The sequence below is a fragment of the Mauremys reevesii genome, linkage group 1, assembly GCF_016161935.1.
Source record: "Mauremys reevesii isolate NIE-2019 linkage group 1, ASM1616193v1, whole genome shotgun sequence".
Lineage (NCBI taxonomy): Eukaryota > Metazoa > Chordata > Testudines > Geoemydidae > Mauremys > Mauremys reevesii.
The window spans coordinates 290294627-290311217 of NC_052623.1; the positions used below are offsets into that span (position 1 = coordinate 290294627).

The 16591-nt window shown below is 37.2% G+C and overlaps 1 protein-coding gene across 3 annotated transcripts in view; it reads right to left on the reverse strand.

The window, feature by feature from the left end:
* The window catches only part of NAV3 (neuron navigator 3), an 862925-nt gene that overhangs the window by 226829 nt on the left and 619505 nt on the right, over positions 1-16591 (reverse strand). For 2 of the 3 annotated variants that reach the window (XM_039497831.1, XM_039497841.1), the window contains one exon: positions 4850-4922. In XM_039497831.1, coding sequence (XP_039353765.1) covers positions 4850-4922 — 73 coding nt within the window. Of the gene's footprint in view, positions 1-2258; positions 2377-4849; positions 4923-16591 lie in introns of those variants that run through there. The other variant, XM_039497851.1, reaches the window with a different exon arrangement.

Sequence of the window (16591 nt, forward strand, 5' to 3'; positions counted from 1 at the left end):
TCATATTAGGTATCACTATTGCTTAACTGGATTGTTATTGCAAATTACTGCTTAATTATAAGTCATTACTTCTTATGTAGCATCTCCATTACTGGAGGTTTGCAAACATGGTAGCAGATTGTTCTTAACACTGTACTACACATCTGTCTACCATGATTAGACATGAACATACATGAACACAAACACAGGTAGAGTTTCTAACACAATACAGCCCTAAAGAGCTCAAGTGATCTGCAGCGAATGTGAAATCAATGCATTCCCTCTGCCTAAAATCAGTATAAAGACTTGTGAGAGGTACGGGGGACAGGAGTACAGCTGCAAAAAAGTTACTTATATTTCTTAAACAAAATTCTCCCAATCCAACAAGGTTTGATTAAAATGTAGTTAAAATATCTTTATAGAAAAAAATATCTCAGGATAAAGCCCAAAATAGTTGAGAAATATTTGAAAACTAGCAAGTTACTAATCAATTTGGGGTCATCACAGGCACAACACTCTGATAGAACCTCTGTGCAGGGTTTGCAGGAAAGACTGTATATGAGCTAGCTATGCTGTCCAGCTGGAGAGATCAAGCATTTCAGAGGATTGAGCCCTATATCCCCATTTTTCAGCCATTGTCCACACTGCTAGAGAATGTGAATTGGACAAAACAGTTCCCCAACCCCAAGACATACTGCATCAAAACTGCAATAAATAATCCTTCCACAAAGGTGGTTGCAATCCTCTTTCCTTCTAGTTCAGAATTTAATTTTACATCTCTGCTGTAATTACTCCTAACGTATTCTAGTATGCACTGTGGATGTATAATGTATTGTGGAAAGATCTGATGGAGAAAAGGGTAGTGGCCTAGGAATGGACAGTACTGAGCACAAGAAACTAAATTGTCTTGCAAGGACGTGTGGGAGATTCTAGTTCCTCTATTATGCCTGCCAATTTAGATGTATTAAAGTGCAGGAGCTTTACAGCACTTCTTAATGAATTTTTTAGAACAGAATTTATATAAGCATTTTTGCAGTCATATCCTTAGCACACTATTTTCTTTCTCTTTAAGAAGGAATAATTCAGCTACTGGCACATACACGAATGTGTTGGCAAAACATAGCAGTCAACTTGCATTTGTTCCATTAAACAATAGCAAACACTGCCTTAGATATTAGAGCCTATTTTAATGAGAGGGAATTTGAACAGAACACTATGAAAATTGCCATAGGATCTTTAGCTTCCCATGGAACCACCAGAGCTGTACAGAAGAATATTTCCTACATGTGATGTTCTTTTCGGAACCCATGTCTTTTAAAGTCAGACTGGGCTTGTTGTTCAGGCAAGTGGGCTCCATTTAAAAAACAACAGTGAAACAAAAAGAACATGCTTCCAAAAGACAACCTCACAGATGACGTTTTAAGCATAATTCTACTTTAAAATTATTTTCTGTACCTGATATTGGTTTGTTTATTGGTCATTTTATAGCAGCAGGCTACATTTTGTGACCTGAAATGATCAATAAAAGAAGAATCTTCTCTTTGAAAAAACAAACTCCATCTGTTTTTAAGCTAAACACACCCACTCACCTACCACTTCCATCTTAAATCATATTTATTTTTACTTCTAAAGCAGGATATGATCAGTTTTGAACTTTATCTTTTATCAGTTTGATGAAACCAACAGCTTTTCACAAGTTTCTGTAGAAAGGCAGAATCTGTATGTCAAAATGAGCTAACAGGCCATGAGTAACATGAATAATTATTTCTTATCATTTCCGGAACTATTTACTATGTACTAGAAAAGGGTTTTTTGCAAAACCATTTCCTTTAACAGAAAATGATGAATCATAGCCCACAGTTGCCCCCCTCCTAATAAATTCTCCCTAACAGTTTCCAACTTATTTTCTGATTACACCTGATGCAATGTTGAATAATGATGTGATCATCTTGTCTCCCCCTTAGATAATCAGATTAAATAATGTTATAACTCAAATTGCTGGCAGTAGCATTATAGTTAATTTTTTCCCAGTAGAAAGTGAAAGTTAAAAAAATTGAACAGCTAAAACCAGGGTGCTAGAATAGGACCCCAAAATATGTGTAGCTAGGTGTGTACTTCATAATGCAGGGATTTTGGAAAAAACTCAGAGAATGAAAAGAATTATTTTTATTACCATACTTTCAGACCTGTGAAGTTGCTAAGATTCTCCGACCACTGAAGAACCCAAAAGCATTTTCTAGATGTGTATATATTTACACTTGAAAAAAAAAAAAGATTACCTTTTGCTGCTACTGTTTTATTCTTTATTAGCCTTTGGGTTCTCCAGTGGTGATTGTACAATACAGTTTTGAAAATTACTTCTGTTCAATATCTCCTTTTTCAAATGTCAAATCAGGTGGCAGCTGGTTGTGAAACCCTTTGTTAAGATATTAGGTTTTACTGCTCCTGTGACTGTTTGCAGCATGCACTGATGAATAACCCACCATTCACCAAAGCCTATTACAAGAAACAGACTTACTAGTTTATAAAATCCAGATAACGAGCTTTAAACATAAATATTCTGACAAATGAGTGCAAGAGTCTCTTAAAAGTTCAAGTTGCATTTATTAAGGAAAAACGGATGAATTACATTTCGCTTTTCCTTAATTACCTCTCCTAAAGAGGAATGGTAGTACAGTACTACATTTAGTTCATGCTAAAGAAATAAACTTAAGGGAGTCAACCTTCTGCTCTCAGTCACGCTGATGTAAATCTAGAGTAAATTCATTTAACTCAATAGTCTCAAAGGACTTACTCCAGATTTATACTAGTGTGACTGAGAGCATAATATTGCCCCAGGATTTTTAACCTTATTTTAATACTCAAAGTTCGTGTCATCAGTGTTCTTTGGAAGGAACTTTGTGCCTTATTTTTTTATTATCATTATTATTTATGGTTTCAACAGAACACAGAATTGCTAGGAGAGAATTTAGATGTTTTCTAATACAAAATAATTATTTTATAGTGAAACACCAAAACTAAGGACACAACAGAATTTAAAATAAACAGGGACAACGTTACCAAAAATCTACAGAAATTAAGATATAATGACAATACATTATATGTCATTTTAGAACTTCTCCATTTTGCTGTATACTGACTTAAGCAGGACAAAAATGCTAGTGCATTATGTAATCAAAGAGAAGGGTATATCCGTGGCTTTGCCTTTCAAGTATTGCTAGATTCAGTTAGCAACATTGTTTGTTTGTTTGTGTTTGTTTGTTTGTTTTAAAGGATGCCTTCAGTGACCCCAGTGGACTGTCTCTTATTAGAGCATTTAATTCAGCATCCCTGTTTTCTAATATACATTATGAATTATTGGCTCATGACAGCCCCAGGGAATGTCCTATATAAATAATAATCAAAATGCAGTGATTATAGAACTCTAGATGATAATGCAATATCTGTAATGTGTTTGCTACTCTAGTAAACAGAGAGTGAAATCCTGTTGTCACTGAAGTCAATGGGAGTTTTGCCATTGACTTAACGGGGCCAAAATTTCACCCAGAATCTCTATATACTAACACCCTGATCCTGCACTACTTGAGCACTGAAAACTCCCACTGGCTTAAATAACAGTCTTGGAAATACTGGATCAAACCCTTCTTTCTTTAAAATAGTTAGAAAAGCCATCTGTCTGCTGCAAACAGTGAGAATATTTTATCAATAAAATGTATTTTTTTAATATTTAAAAAACAGACAATTGCATTAAAATACGAATTTCAAAAAAAAAAAAGACTGTGAGATGTGTATTCACCATTTTAAGAAGAATTAGGCTTCAAAGACTGATAAAGTCTTAAATAAATATTTCTGCTTTTAATATTATTCTTTTAATAGGCTATGGGTACTGACAGTGTGTTATCCAAACAAAGCAGAAGTTAGAGATGCAGGAGTGAATTTCAGTGTGCACTGATCATTGTTATTAAACAAAGAATAGAATTAAGAAGGTGTTTGCATCTAGAACATGCTACTGCATGCTGTAGATATGATATACTATTCTTTAAATAAATGATTGGCTTTTCTCTCATTTGATAGCGTAAAACACCATGATTTCATATCCAAATTATACTTTACAGTCAATTCAATGTGTAAAGTACTTTGAGAGCCTCAGATGAAAGGCATGATATAAATGCTAAGTATTCTCGTTAGCAGATGGATAGATATAATAGAGAATAGATGATATCAGCACTAAATATGTAATACTCTGAATTAAAGAAGTAATTTCCCCTAAGCAGATAACTGAGTAATAATGTGACAAAGACACCATATGCTGTACTTTTGTGCGCACTTACATAGCAATGTTACTGTTCTACTAAGATCATATCGAGATGGAGATAGTGAGAGATAAGAACTCTCTGTTAACTTTAATATAGAACAGAAGATCTCATTCAAAGATTTCTTGCTGTGTACCTTATACAATGAAACACGATTGCATTTGCCATCTCTGATAAAAGAGAACTTGGCCTTCTACCTTTCAGTAAATTGTGCTAAGGCAAAACTGAACAATTAGCAAATCTTGCAAAGTAGGGATCACCGTTCACTGAAGTCAAAGGAACCAACATACAGTAAAGTAAATTACTAATTTAAATTATTGCCCCAAGTTTCATATACATATTGAATTTTCTGATTTAATTTTTAATTAAACAGGAAAGGAAGTTTAAACCACGTCTGTCTCTGTCCCCCGTCTCTATATGTATATATGTGTGTGTGTGTATTTCAATGCAGTTCAATGTAGCTTCAGTTTGGTCTTTAGTTGCAAGTAATCTGTATTAAGAAAATTAGTTTTCAGAAAGGAATCCCATTATCTGTGTTGATGATGTATTTTTCTTACCTTCAGCAGAAAGACCTTGAACATTTACTCCTCTGGCTGCCAGAAAGCTAAGGCAGACATCAACATTCTCAATCTGCAATATGAACAGAAATAACAAGCAATTTAAGGCTATTTACAAAATGTACTAGAGTGAGAATGCAGAGAGGGGAGAAAAAGGGAATGAATACTTTACATTCATCACATACTACAGCTCTTTTCCAAAGTTTAACAAGAATGATTACTGCTAATTGGAGCATTGCTATAAAGCTTTCATTGTCCACTTTGGTGCTTAAAAACAATTCATAAAGGCCCGATCCAGAATGGCATGCTGACAGATCAGCAACCCACCTACTTAACATAAAACTGGATTTTGTACACTACATATAAGTAGCAATGAAAGCATCCATAGAGGATTAAACACTACGCGTGTGTCTGGAGGGGACTGCCTTAATGAAAGAATGTGAGCAAAAACATTCAACAAGTGCGCCAAAGAAGGTATTTGTCTGGGATGAAGTGTAATTTCAAGAAAATGCTGATGTCACAACAATGAGTCCTTGTTTGTTTTTTCTTAATTTTTTTAAAACTTATCTATTAGTATATTTTATGTTAAAGTTTCTCTAAAATATACTTCCTCAGTAAAGGTCATCATGATGTCTACTGCCATGGTTGGTCCAGCACATTGCACAGATACCAAGCACAGCTGTAGATGACAGGAAAAGAAGCACAGAGCAAGAGCAATATAAGGATGACAATTCTGCCTGTAAAATGAGCAATCCCAGAAAAAAATTAATGATTTTTTCTTAATAGGTTAGGAAAATGGAAAGTTCCAAACCGTGTTTTTGTGAGTCACCATCTTGGCTGTGTGTGTGTTTGTTTTTAATATTTCATAAATCTTGAAACATTAAAGTAAACAACACATTTTAAGTTAATAACTTGGCAAGCAATGTTTTGATCTGTCTAGTTAAATTTCTAACAAAAATGGGCAAAATGACATGTTGCCAGTGTCTTCTGCAGATTGGCTTTAAGTTTTCAACTAAAAAAAGCTGATGAAGATTGCATAGATAAAAGAAAAGCTTTAACCTATTTAAAATATGTATTGTTTACATCATCTAATTGTAAAGCATATCAAAAAATGATTCACCCTCGTCTTAGTATACAAACCTGTAGGTAAGCTGGTAAATGCAATGAATTTTGTTTTCTTTGAACAGGCATCATTTGCACATTCACACATTTTACAATAAGATTTATTGACACTTTTCTATCCACAAAGCACACGGGGGATAAATTATTAGCTGATTAAAAGGTGCTTAGCCTAGAGATTATATTTCTGTCCCTCTTTTCACCTGAATAGGAATGCAAATAAATAAGGAGGAAGCCCTTAAATTATTCTGCATATCTCCCATGACTGCAGCTCTCCTTCTACTATTTGAAAATAATATTTTATAAAATGAACAAAAACTTTCTGTTTGCTTTCAAGAAGTGCACATTGAAGACATTTTCTCTAAAACCTACCCAGTCTCTTTTAACACGTGGGCAATGTTTTTAAAGGTGAGAACATGTGCCAAAAATCTAGATGTCAATGCTTCACCCAAAACAAATTACACTAAGCTAAGGCTACGGAAAACAAACATTGATAACATAAGTTCCTTATGGATTGATCAAACAGTTTTCAGGAGCTACTATGGTATATAGAGAGTGATGAATAATCTCTTTCCTAGGTCCCTTTTTTCTACAAATAATATGCTAGCTAACACTTTTTAAAATAAATATATTTACACTAGAGTAAATCTGGAGTAACAACAATGAAGTCAATGGAATTACTCTATATTTACACCACTGTAAAATCAGAATATGGCCATTATTTCTGCCATTTTCTAAGATGTTAATGGAATTTACTTGGGATCATTTGACATCATAGAAGGTAAAAACAAACTGGGTCATTTAGGGCCAAATCCTGAAAACAATTGAATGTGAGTATCTTTACCCCTGGGCATAATTTTTGTGCAGGAGGAGGCACTTAAACAATATAATTTACATTCCTTATGCAAAAATACCTTGATAAGAAATTCAACTTTATCAGGGAATTTAACACAAATCAAGATCTGTCTAGAGATGAACTATAAAAAAGTTGAGTTCATCTTTCAACTTTCAGCTCAAACACTGAACTATTTGAAAGAAGCAAATTCTACCCTAATAGAAAGTCCTGGAGATTAAATTGGAAAAAAAAAAGGGACTTAGACTGAACATTCAGCAACACCTATCTACAAAAAAATTAAATCAAGGTTTCTTGACACACTTTATGATGTTACCGAGACATATTTCGTAGCTATCGTATGCCCATTATAGTGGGATCAGGAGACTGTGGCTATAAAAATATGAACTAATTTATTGGGAACACTTGCAGCCTCTGTCACCTAATGTGTCTTAGTTATTTTTATGTGGTGTGTATATATAGTTGGGAGTCTAAGCATATTTCATAAATATAATAGCCCTAATGGTAGTTTTTTAAAGCGTGATTATGGTCAAAAAAGAAACTATAAAAATGTCACCTAATTACTTCATATGTCTACTCCTTACAGCCTGTGTCTTGCATGCCACATCTGTTAAACTTAGCTGCAGAAGTAAAAAGTAAATTCCATTTTGCTTCTGATTCCTCAACAGAACTGTAAACTATGATTCCAGAACCATTAGTGTAGGTGATAGTATATGAAGCAATAAGAACACAGCCTGGCTTTCAGACAATAGGTTGTGATTTCAGGTTAGCCTTATAGTCCATTCTTGTTTTGACTTGCAAATTGAGCAAGTTTGATACGGGGGAGTCATTGATGAAGAACAAATCGGGAGCCCTGAAATGTAATTTTTACAGTCAGTTTTCTGACAATAATTGCATTTTAATACAACTTTAGAGAACTGTTAGAAGATTCAATAAGATACTGGTTAATACATTCTTGGAGTCCTCACTTTCTTTCCCTCCCAGTCTAGAAAAGTTTGTTTTAAGGTATTCCCATTTTTAAGCTTTCAGTATATCCATGAACATTACTTTAATTGCCTTCTTCTTGCCTTGGCTAACCACAGTTATTCTTTGAACTGACACCCCAACAGCCCCAAATACTTTTTATTCAAACGTACAAACAGATGAGAATAATTTTGCAATTACAAAAGTTCTAAGAGACCTCAACCAACTTCCACTCCTCAATGTTGTTTCAATCAAGAGTGGTATGGATCTCTGAACTCCATGTTTATTTAAGTAGCTAGTGATAGGGTTAAAATAGGCTGAGACACAGCTTTGCTTCACACCAAGAGTGGAAAGTAGCGCTCTATCTGCTTATGTCTCAGGGAGTGCAGTCTTTGCATTGTAACAAACATGATACATGTCATATAGACCTGACACAAACACCAAATCTCCAAACTTTTTGTGCCCTACTTCCTTTACAGAAAATACTTTAGCCCTAACTATTAAGAAGGATGATGTTCCTCATTAGCATAACAGATATAATTAAAGTTACAGGGTATTCTAGCTGAACAGAACTTAGGGTTGCCAACTGTCTAATCACACAAACCCAAATACCCTTGCCCCAACCCCTACCCTGCCCCGAGGCCCCATCCCTGCCCCTCCTATTCTGAGGCCCTGCCCCACTCACTACATCACCTCTCCCTCCATCACTCGCTCTCACTTTCATCAGGCTGGGGCAGGGAGAGGATGCGGGCTCTGGGCTGGGGCCAAGGGGTTCAGAATATGGGAAGGAGCTCCAGGCTGTGCCTCAGGCAGAGGGTTGGGGTGCAGGGGTTGGGGTGCAGGCTCTGGGAGGGAGTTTGGGTGCTGAAGATGCAGGAGGGGGCTGGGGCAGGGGGTTGGGGTGCAGGCTCTGGGAGGGAGTTTGGGTGCTGAAGGGGGATCAGGCTGGGGCAGTAGGTTGGGGTGTGGGAGGGAGTTTGGGTGCAGGAGGGGGCTCAGGGCTGGGGCAGGGGGTTGGGGTGTGGGACGAGGTGAGGGCTCTGGCCAGGCGGCACTTACCTCAGGTGGCTCCCAGTCAGCAGCACAGTGGCGCCTGCCCTGGCCCCACGTTTCTCACAGAAATGGCCAGCACGACGTCCCTGTGGCCCCTGGTTGGGGGGCTGAGGGGCCAGGCGGCTTTGCACATTGCCTCCGCCCACAGGCACTGCCCCCACAGTTCCATTGGCTGGGCTTCATGGCCAATGGGTGCCGCCAAGTCAGCGCTCAGCGTGAAGGCAGCGGGTGGAGACCTCCTGGTCCCCTCCACCAGGGGCTTCAGGGACCTGCCAGCCACTTCTGGGAACAGCGTGTGGCCACGGCAGGCAGGGAGCCTGCCTTAGCCCCAGTGCGCCAGCAGACTTTTAGCAGCCTAAAATCTCCTGGTTTGGCTTCAGTAGCCTCCGAGAGAGAGTCCGATTCTGGGAGACACCTGGCGAAACCGTGCAGGTTGGCAATCCTAACAGAACCAGTTCAGGAAATATAGTACTCAAGATTTCCAGGTAGGCAAATTGATTTCCACAGGAACATCAAACATGGGCCCAATTCTACCAACAGAGGTGTACATATAAATGTGTGCAGGATCAGGCTACCAGTGAACAACTTTGCACCATTGTCACTAATTCCCCAAAGTGTTGGTCAGCCCATTTTATAAAAATCATACATTTTTGTCACTTCACAACCATAATTGTTTTTTAAACAAAGATTTTGGTTTCGGAATCCCACAGTAATGGCTCAACATATTATACAATCTTTACATTCAGGTAGTCTATATGCTAAACAGTATTTTCAATCATCACTTCAGAATTTATCACATCATCTACAAAACAGAGCTCTTTATTAAAAGCCAGGGATGAATAGGTAACCACATAATAAATCCTTCATTGCCCATATATTAGATAGATGCAAACACATGCCATGCCAAAATCTAGTGCTACCAATGAGTCTGTATGCTTGACAATGAAATTAATTTTCAGAGTGCCCAAAAGTTTCTGTAATAATATAAATCTTCTTTCTTAAAATTCAACAATATCTGGGGCTGATTTTGAGACCTGGTTCCAAAGCCGCCTGGCCCCTCAGCCCCCCATTTGGACACACATAAACTCGGGCAAAACTTCTGTCATTTAGAAACGAACCTGCTCCATGATCACAATCAGATAGCAGTGTCCAAATTATATTTTATTTAATGGAGCCTGCAAAGTTGTTCCCACAAAATGGGAGGCTGTTTCTAAAAATCAGGTCTTTTATCTTTATATTTTTAAAAATTGCTTATCAAAAATGCATGCTTTTATTTTTGTTTGTAGTCTTTAAAAAATACCAAATGGCAAGGCTTACTGTGGATACTGGAAATGGATCCAACCAAGTCCCCACATGTAAATACCGCTCAAAATTTAGGGGGTTCATAATTCAGATACAGATCTATTGTAGTTAGGACTCATCCATCTCTAAGAAATATTCAGTAATATCACAAACATGATACACCTAATTATTTTGTGTAATGCTAAAGAAGATAGATATTAAAATCTGCTGTAACAAATAAAGCACTGTAGATATTAATTGTCTACTTTTTATGGGAAACATTGTGGCATTTTAGTACTCTATAATGGGGATCTCAAACTTCATTGCACCGTGACCTCCTTCTAACAACAAAAACATGATCCCAGGAGGGGGAACCGAAACCTGAGCTTGCCCAATCCCCACCACCCCGGGTGGGGGCGGGAGAGGAGGTCAAAGCCAAAATCTGAGCTCCAACACCCAGGCAGTGGGGCTCGAGCTTCGGCTTTGACCCTAAGCAGTGAGTGGGCTCTGGCCCTGGGCCCCAACTAGTCTAGTGCCAGCCCTGGAGACCCCATTATAATGGGGTCATGACCCACAGCTTGAGAACCGCTGCTCTATAGAAATAAATAACTACAGCAGACACTTCTCCACAAATGAATGACAATACCTAATACCAGCAGTTAGTAGACTTATGGGAATAGCTCATGTGGGATTGAAACTCATCAGTGACTCACCATATAGAATATGTCTATTTATTATGATTGGTTTTGCTATTACTAAGACTAGCTTTCATCTCCTTTGGTTGGCAGACAATACTTTCTCCACTTCCAAGTTTAAATTGAACTGCAAGGTACTCATAAGACAAGTAATAATGACTAATAAAGCAGTATATTTGTTTATATTTATATGAAGCTCTGATAAATCTCTGCATTTGATTAGTATGCCTTCTTCTGAAGCTCACTGCACACAGACAAAAATCTGCAAAGTTTCCTTACCTTAAAAGAACATACACAAAGAATGTGATTACTGCCTACATGCCTGTATCTGTTAAACAGCCATGCTATGTTCTGGATTCCTCAAAGTGAAGTATGGAGGTGTCTTTGTAAATATGGTATCTTCTTGCTTAATACAGATCTGCTCCCTGTGTATATTTCCAAATTACATATGTTTATTTTAGTGATATAAATAGATTTTTATTTCTTTTATTTATGCTAGCCAACACATCTTTGGAGATTGAGCTGGGTTCTGTTCTAATTCACTTATTGAGCTCCAATTGCAGCACAGCTAAGGGAAATTAGTTAACAAAGGTATAACTACTCTAAGACTTTATCTGTAGAAACTTTATTATAGGTGTGATGCATGAGAAGAGTGAACATAGCTTGACTTTCAGGTTTCTCATTGAGCTCACAGGGCTAGCAGCTAGAAAAAAATTTCAACTTGCAAACTGAGAAAATTTGTTCTGGCAGTTACTGAAACTAACTAGCCATGGAATGCCACATATAATTTCCTTAGTACAAACACACTTCAATGCTATCAGGCATTGCAATTTTTTGAAGTGTAGGTCAACTCCAAAAAGTGATGTAAAAATAGTATTGTAGAGTTTTGTAAATTTTAGGCCACAGTGATTTCTAATGTGCTTTGCTTGCAAGTAAAGTTTTTTGTTTGTTTTACAAATCCCAAAATACAAACCTGAGATCTGAAAGTCAGGTTTGGTTCTTTCCCTCTTATAGATCATTATCACTAATAAAAGTTGAACAGCCACCCTTATAAGCAACCTTACAAATTAAACCTCCAGGTATAATTAATGCAAAAATAGTAAACAATTCTGCTGTTGTTAAACAAGATGGAATAGCATAGAGCTCATTCTCATTTAAGTTATGTAGTGCCAAGAGGTCTGGAATGCAGTAAAAATTTAGCTGGTCACTAGAATAAGCATATGATACTCTGAATACACACAAGGAACAGATCTGTTGAGAAAGAAGATACCATTTTTAACAGCCTCCTTTCAGTAAAACAGATTATTAGGATGGGGAAAGTTTAGCCAGAATATCAGTGAAAGCACCTGACTAACATGTATTGGCTTGTGAAACTGTCTACCAGTAGAATACAAGAACGCCTATCACTTGGCATTTCACATTAGACTGGACAAAACTGTAATAAATATGCAACAGAAAAAATCCAGCAAATAGATCAAATAGATCAGACTCTGGAGTCAATTCTGTGATTGTCATTTAAAATATCTAATACATCTAACTTCATTCTGGGAAGAGTATATTTCTTGTTGTGTCACATCAGTCACTACTCAACTATTCGATTTTTAATAAGTTCATAATAAAGTTTTAGGTCTCTGACAGCTTACTTGAATATACCCTAATGACACAGTTCCGTTTAAAAGGACAGAGCAATGCTTTCTAATGTAGAGTGATATGGTCTTTCTTAATGTATTCATCGAAGAGCACATCCCTATTGCATCAGGGAGGCTTGTCAGAAATGTACCCAATGGAGACCCAGCCTTTAGGTTTTTCTATAGCAGCTGTTATTATTGTATCCAACTATAGCACAGAATTCTATAGCGATCACCCAAAGCATAGCAGTATCACTACTATCTAATGTATTATTGTGGACCATTAATGTAACCATTGTAGAACTATTTTATTAAAACAAGGGAATAGTGTCTGATGTGGATCTGCCTGACTCAGAAATAAGAGTACAAAGCTCAAAAAATAGACAATTAAACTAATACTATTTGTTTTCAATCAGCAATATGCACAGGGTCCAATCCTAGTGCATGAGTCCCTGTATCCTGTACATCCATTAGAGCCCTACTGCTTGAAGCAGTGAGCCCTGGAAAGAACAGGAAAATATTTCAAGGGTGGGGATGGCCTATATTGTAATCACCACTTAAATTGGACAGTGCAACATCACTTTTGGCTAGGTCACATATACACTCACATTCATATACAAACTTATTCTCTTTTTTGGCCTAGCCCACTTTAAGCCATTCTGGAGTATTCAAAAGCAGTATCTTTGCTCACTTTTCTTTTTTCCATTGGCTCATATACTGCACACATCTGTGTCTTGCTGGCAATGCCTTTGTGGTGTGGGAAACACCCACATTTTTAGTTTGCCTTATAACTTTGTTCGTTTGGGAGCCTTTTTTCAGCTTGTTTCCCTATTTTGCAAACTTATGTTTCACTAACATGCAGAATACTTATTTTACCTCTTCTTTAAATGTGTAGAGAATTGTAAAGGTACAGTCATAAAGAGAAAAGTATTAGCAATTCTGTATTCACATTTTTTATTAGAGATTAGAATAATCAACAGCAGACCAAATACACCACGCAGGTGACTTACGAGTCTGAAGGCTTTTAACACCATATAGTTTTCCCAGGTGTTACAACTACATGTGCTAAATAAACTAGCCAGAGCTCTATTTTCTCCTTTGGGGTAGTGGTGGTGAGGGGACACTGAAGTAGCAAAGTAACAAGCTACAGAAGAAAACACCGTGTGCTATTCTAATTACATTGTGTTTGCATGTGCGCACACACACAGATTATGGTTTTGCCAGTATGAGTTTTGGGTCTGATTCTCTGTTACTGAGATAAACTGGGTGTGTGACTCTGCTGAAGTCAACAGAGTCACACTAGTATAAAACTAGTATAATGGAATGGAAAATCAGATCAAGTTTTTTCTTTTTTTTTCTTTTTCTTTTATCTGTCCACCCTTATGAGCCAGACTTTCAACTCAACTCAGGTTGCATTTAGGCACCTACATAACTTAGCCTAATTTTCAAAACAGCTCAGGACTGAGAAGTTCCTATTGTTCTGGATGTGAAAACGGGGTGTTCAGCTCTTTTGAAAGTTTGCCAAGTCCTTTTATAGAAATCTGGAAAGTGTAAGGCAACTTAAATATAGGGGTCACACCCATTCCCCATACAATACAGCTGTTTCTCTTCTTGAAGATGTACATTAAGTGTAAATAACAAGGAATTATTGGAAGTCATTAAAAGGACTGGCCTCATCTTTCTTGAAAGTTACAAAAGATCTCTCTCTGTCACGGACTCCATCTCCTTTGGTAGTGTTGGTGCTTTCACCTATTCTTCACAGGAATTATGTCCTAAGGTTCATTTACCAAAAATGTATAAAATGTTCATATTGTATCTAGTATTTTTATTATTAATTTATCTATGGTAGCTCCCACTATGTGCTAGGTGCTTTCCACATATTCAAGAAGGGCTGGTCCCTGCTGTAACAAGTATTTTTACTCCATCTCTTTTCCATTAAGGCATAAGATAAGAAGTAAAGCTCAGGAACTTCAGGACACAACACGGAGTGGATTTCTGATCCTCTTTCTTACAAGTGTTACAGTGCATCTAATTGGCTGGGTGCTTGTTGATACTGTATAGTGTACACTAGTTTAACAGGCATAAAAGATCTGAAAGTGAGCTAGTTTCCAATTTGTGAAAATGACTAATTTCATATTGATCTCACTTCTTTAAAATGAGTGTTCTTATCAACATAGCACAATGGAAGAATGTTTTAGATCCCCAAACAAAACTTCTTGAATTGCTTTTGCTTTCATCAATGTCCCCTCTTAAAAAAGTATGTACCTAATGTAATCAAGGTTATTACTAAAATCAGTAAATACGTCCAAATACGAACTCATGGGGAAAAAAAACATGATCCAAAGCCTTGAATCTGTCCTGAAGTTCTACAAAACCTTCTCTGTTCCCACTGAGGAATCTTCAGGTACCATGATTACTACTCCAGTGTCTGTATGCCAAGGGAAACTTCTATGCATGGATTTTCCTATGCTGAGCAGCCTCTGCAGCACTGTTCCCTTTGCCAAGGACTGTGCGGAGCGCTCTCCATGGAAATATGGATTCATGCTATTGAGGGGTGGACTTGGTGACTGGTGTGGAGGGGCAAGGTTGGAGACACACATATATGTCCAGTAAAATTTGCACAAATATAGGGAAAGATAAGAATAAAGTATTAGAACATTTTAAAATAATCTCATTTCTTAGTCAAGGGTTCCATTTCCAATGGCCCCCCAATAATGTCATTTGGATATTAAATGTATTTTTGCAATTTTGCTGGAAGACAATGTTCAGTCTGAGTGGGTGATGTACATCTGCAAACCCATCCTTTTAGCAGCTGTTGTTGGTTCTACTGGGAGATGTTAAGTTGGTTCTGCTTACTCACTGGTGCAGGTGGCCTGTTACCTCACCAGGATATAAGGGACATAGGAGAATAATTCTATGGAAATTATAATACTTTTCTGGATGTTAGGTATACCCTATTGACACTCCCTGTTCCCTAACAAAGTCTTTATTTACTAATGGAATAATTAAGGAAGCATTTAATGAAAATATGCAGCATTGAACTACCCAAGTAATGTTAACCCAAAAGCCTGTTCCAATTTCAGCCAGGGCCTTTCAATAAAGAAAGTCTACACAAATTAAAAATAAAGTTATTGGAGGCTTTTGGGGGAGAAAATTCCCCTTAGAGAATAATAACTACTGGTATGTGGAAGGTCTTGAAGGCAAAATTTTTGAGGAAATGAAGAGGGAGTTATTTAAAATCCACATACCTTCCACTTCCATCTCCAACAGATATTAAAAAGAAATACGTGACCCAAATTCATCCACCTTACACTTCCAATGCAAAATTTTAACCGTGACCCCAGCAATGTTAAAGCAAATTAACTCCCCAAATACTTGGACTGTGCAATAGGCAGATGTACTGATCTGTTCATATAAGAATGTAAAAGGTCACTTGGAAGGATAGAGTGTGAGTTGTATGAAGCACAACATTCTCTGCTTAGATCTTCACAGTACAGCAGAAACATGTTTATCCAATGTAACTGGGACCAGGACCAGATAACATAATCAAAAATTCAGATAATCCAGAGAGATTATCTAAAAGCCACAGGAAAGATTGCCCACTTCTGGACCCATGTGCGCTGGTTGTTTGGTTAATATGGATGGTCGGCTGAATGCAGTTCTACTGTAGTTCCCTATGTTGGTATTTTACTCTGTGTACATGTGTGGAATTTCTCTTATTGTCAGTGAAAAAGCTGCACATATAGGAAGGGCAGGAAATTGAAGATAAATACTACTGTAAGGATTTGTGAGATATTTTTCTTAAGGAGATTACATTGGTCATAGATTCATTGGTGCTACTGTGATCATTTGGTCAAACCTCCTCTTTGAAACAGGTCATAGAGCATCCCTGAATTAATTCATTTGAGCTATAACATCTTTTAGAAAAATATCCAATTTTGATTTTAAAATTCCCAGTGATGTAGAATCTTCCCCAACCCATGGTAAATCGTACCAGTCATTAATTACCCTCACTGTTAACAATTTGCACCATATTTCTAGTCTGAATTTGTCTTGCTTCAACTTCCTGTCATTCGATCTTATTATGCCTTTGTCTGCTAGACCGAAGATTCCTCTATCAAATATTTGTTCTGTATGATCCAGTTACCCC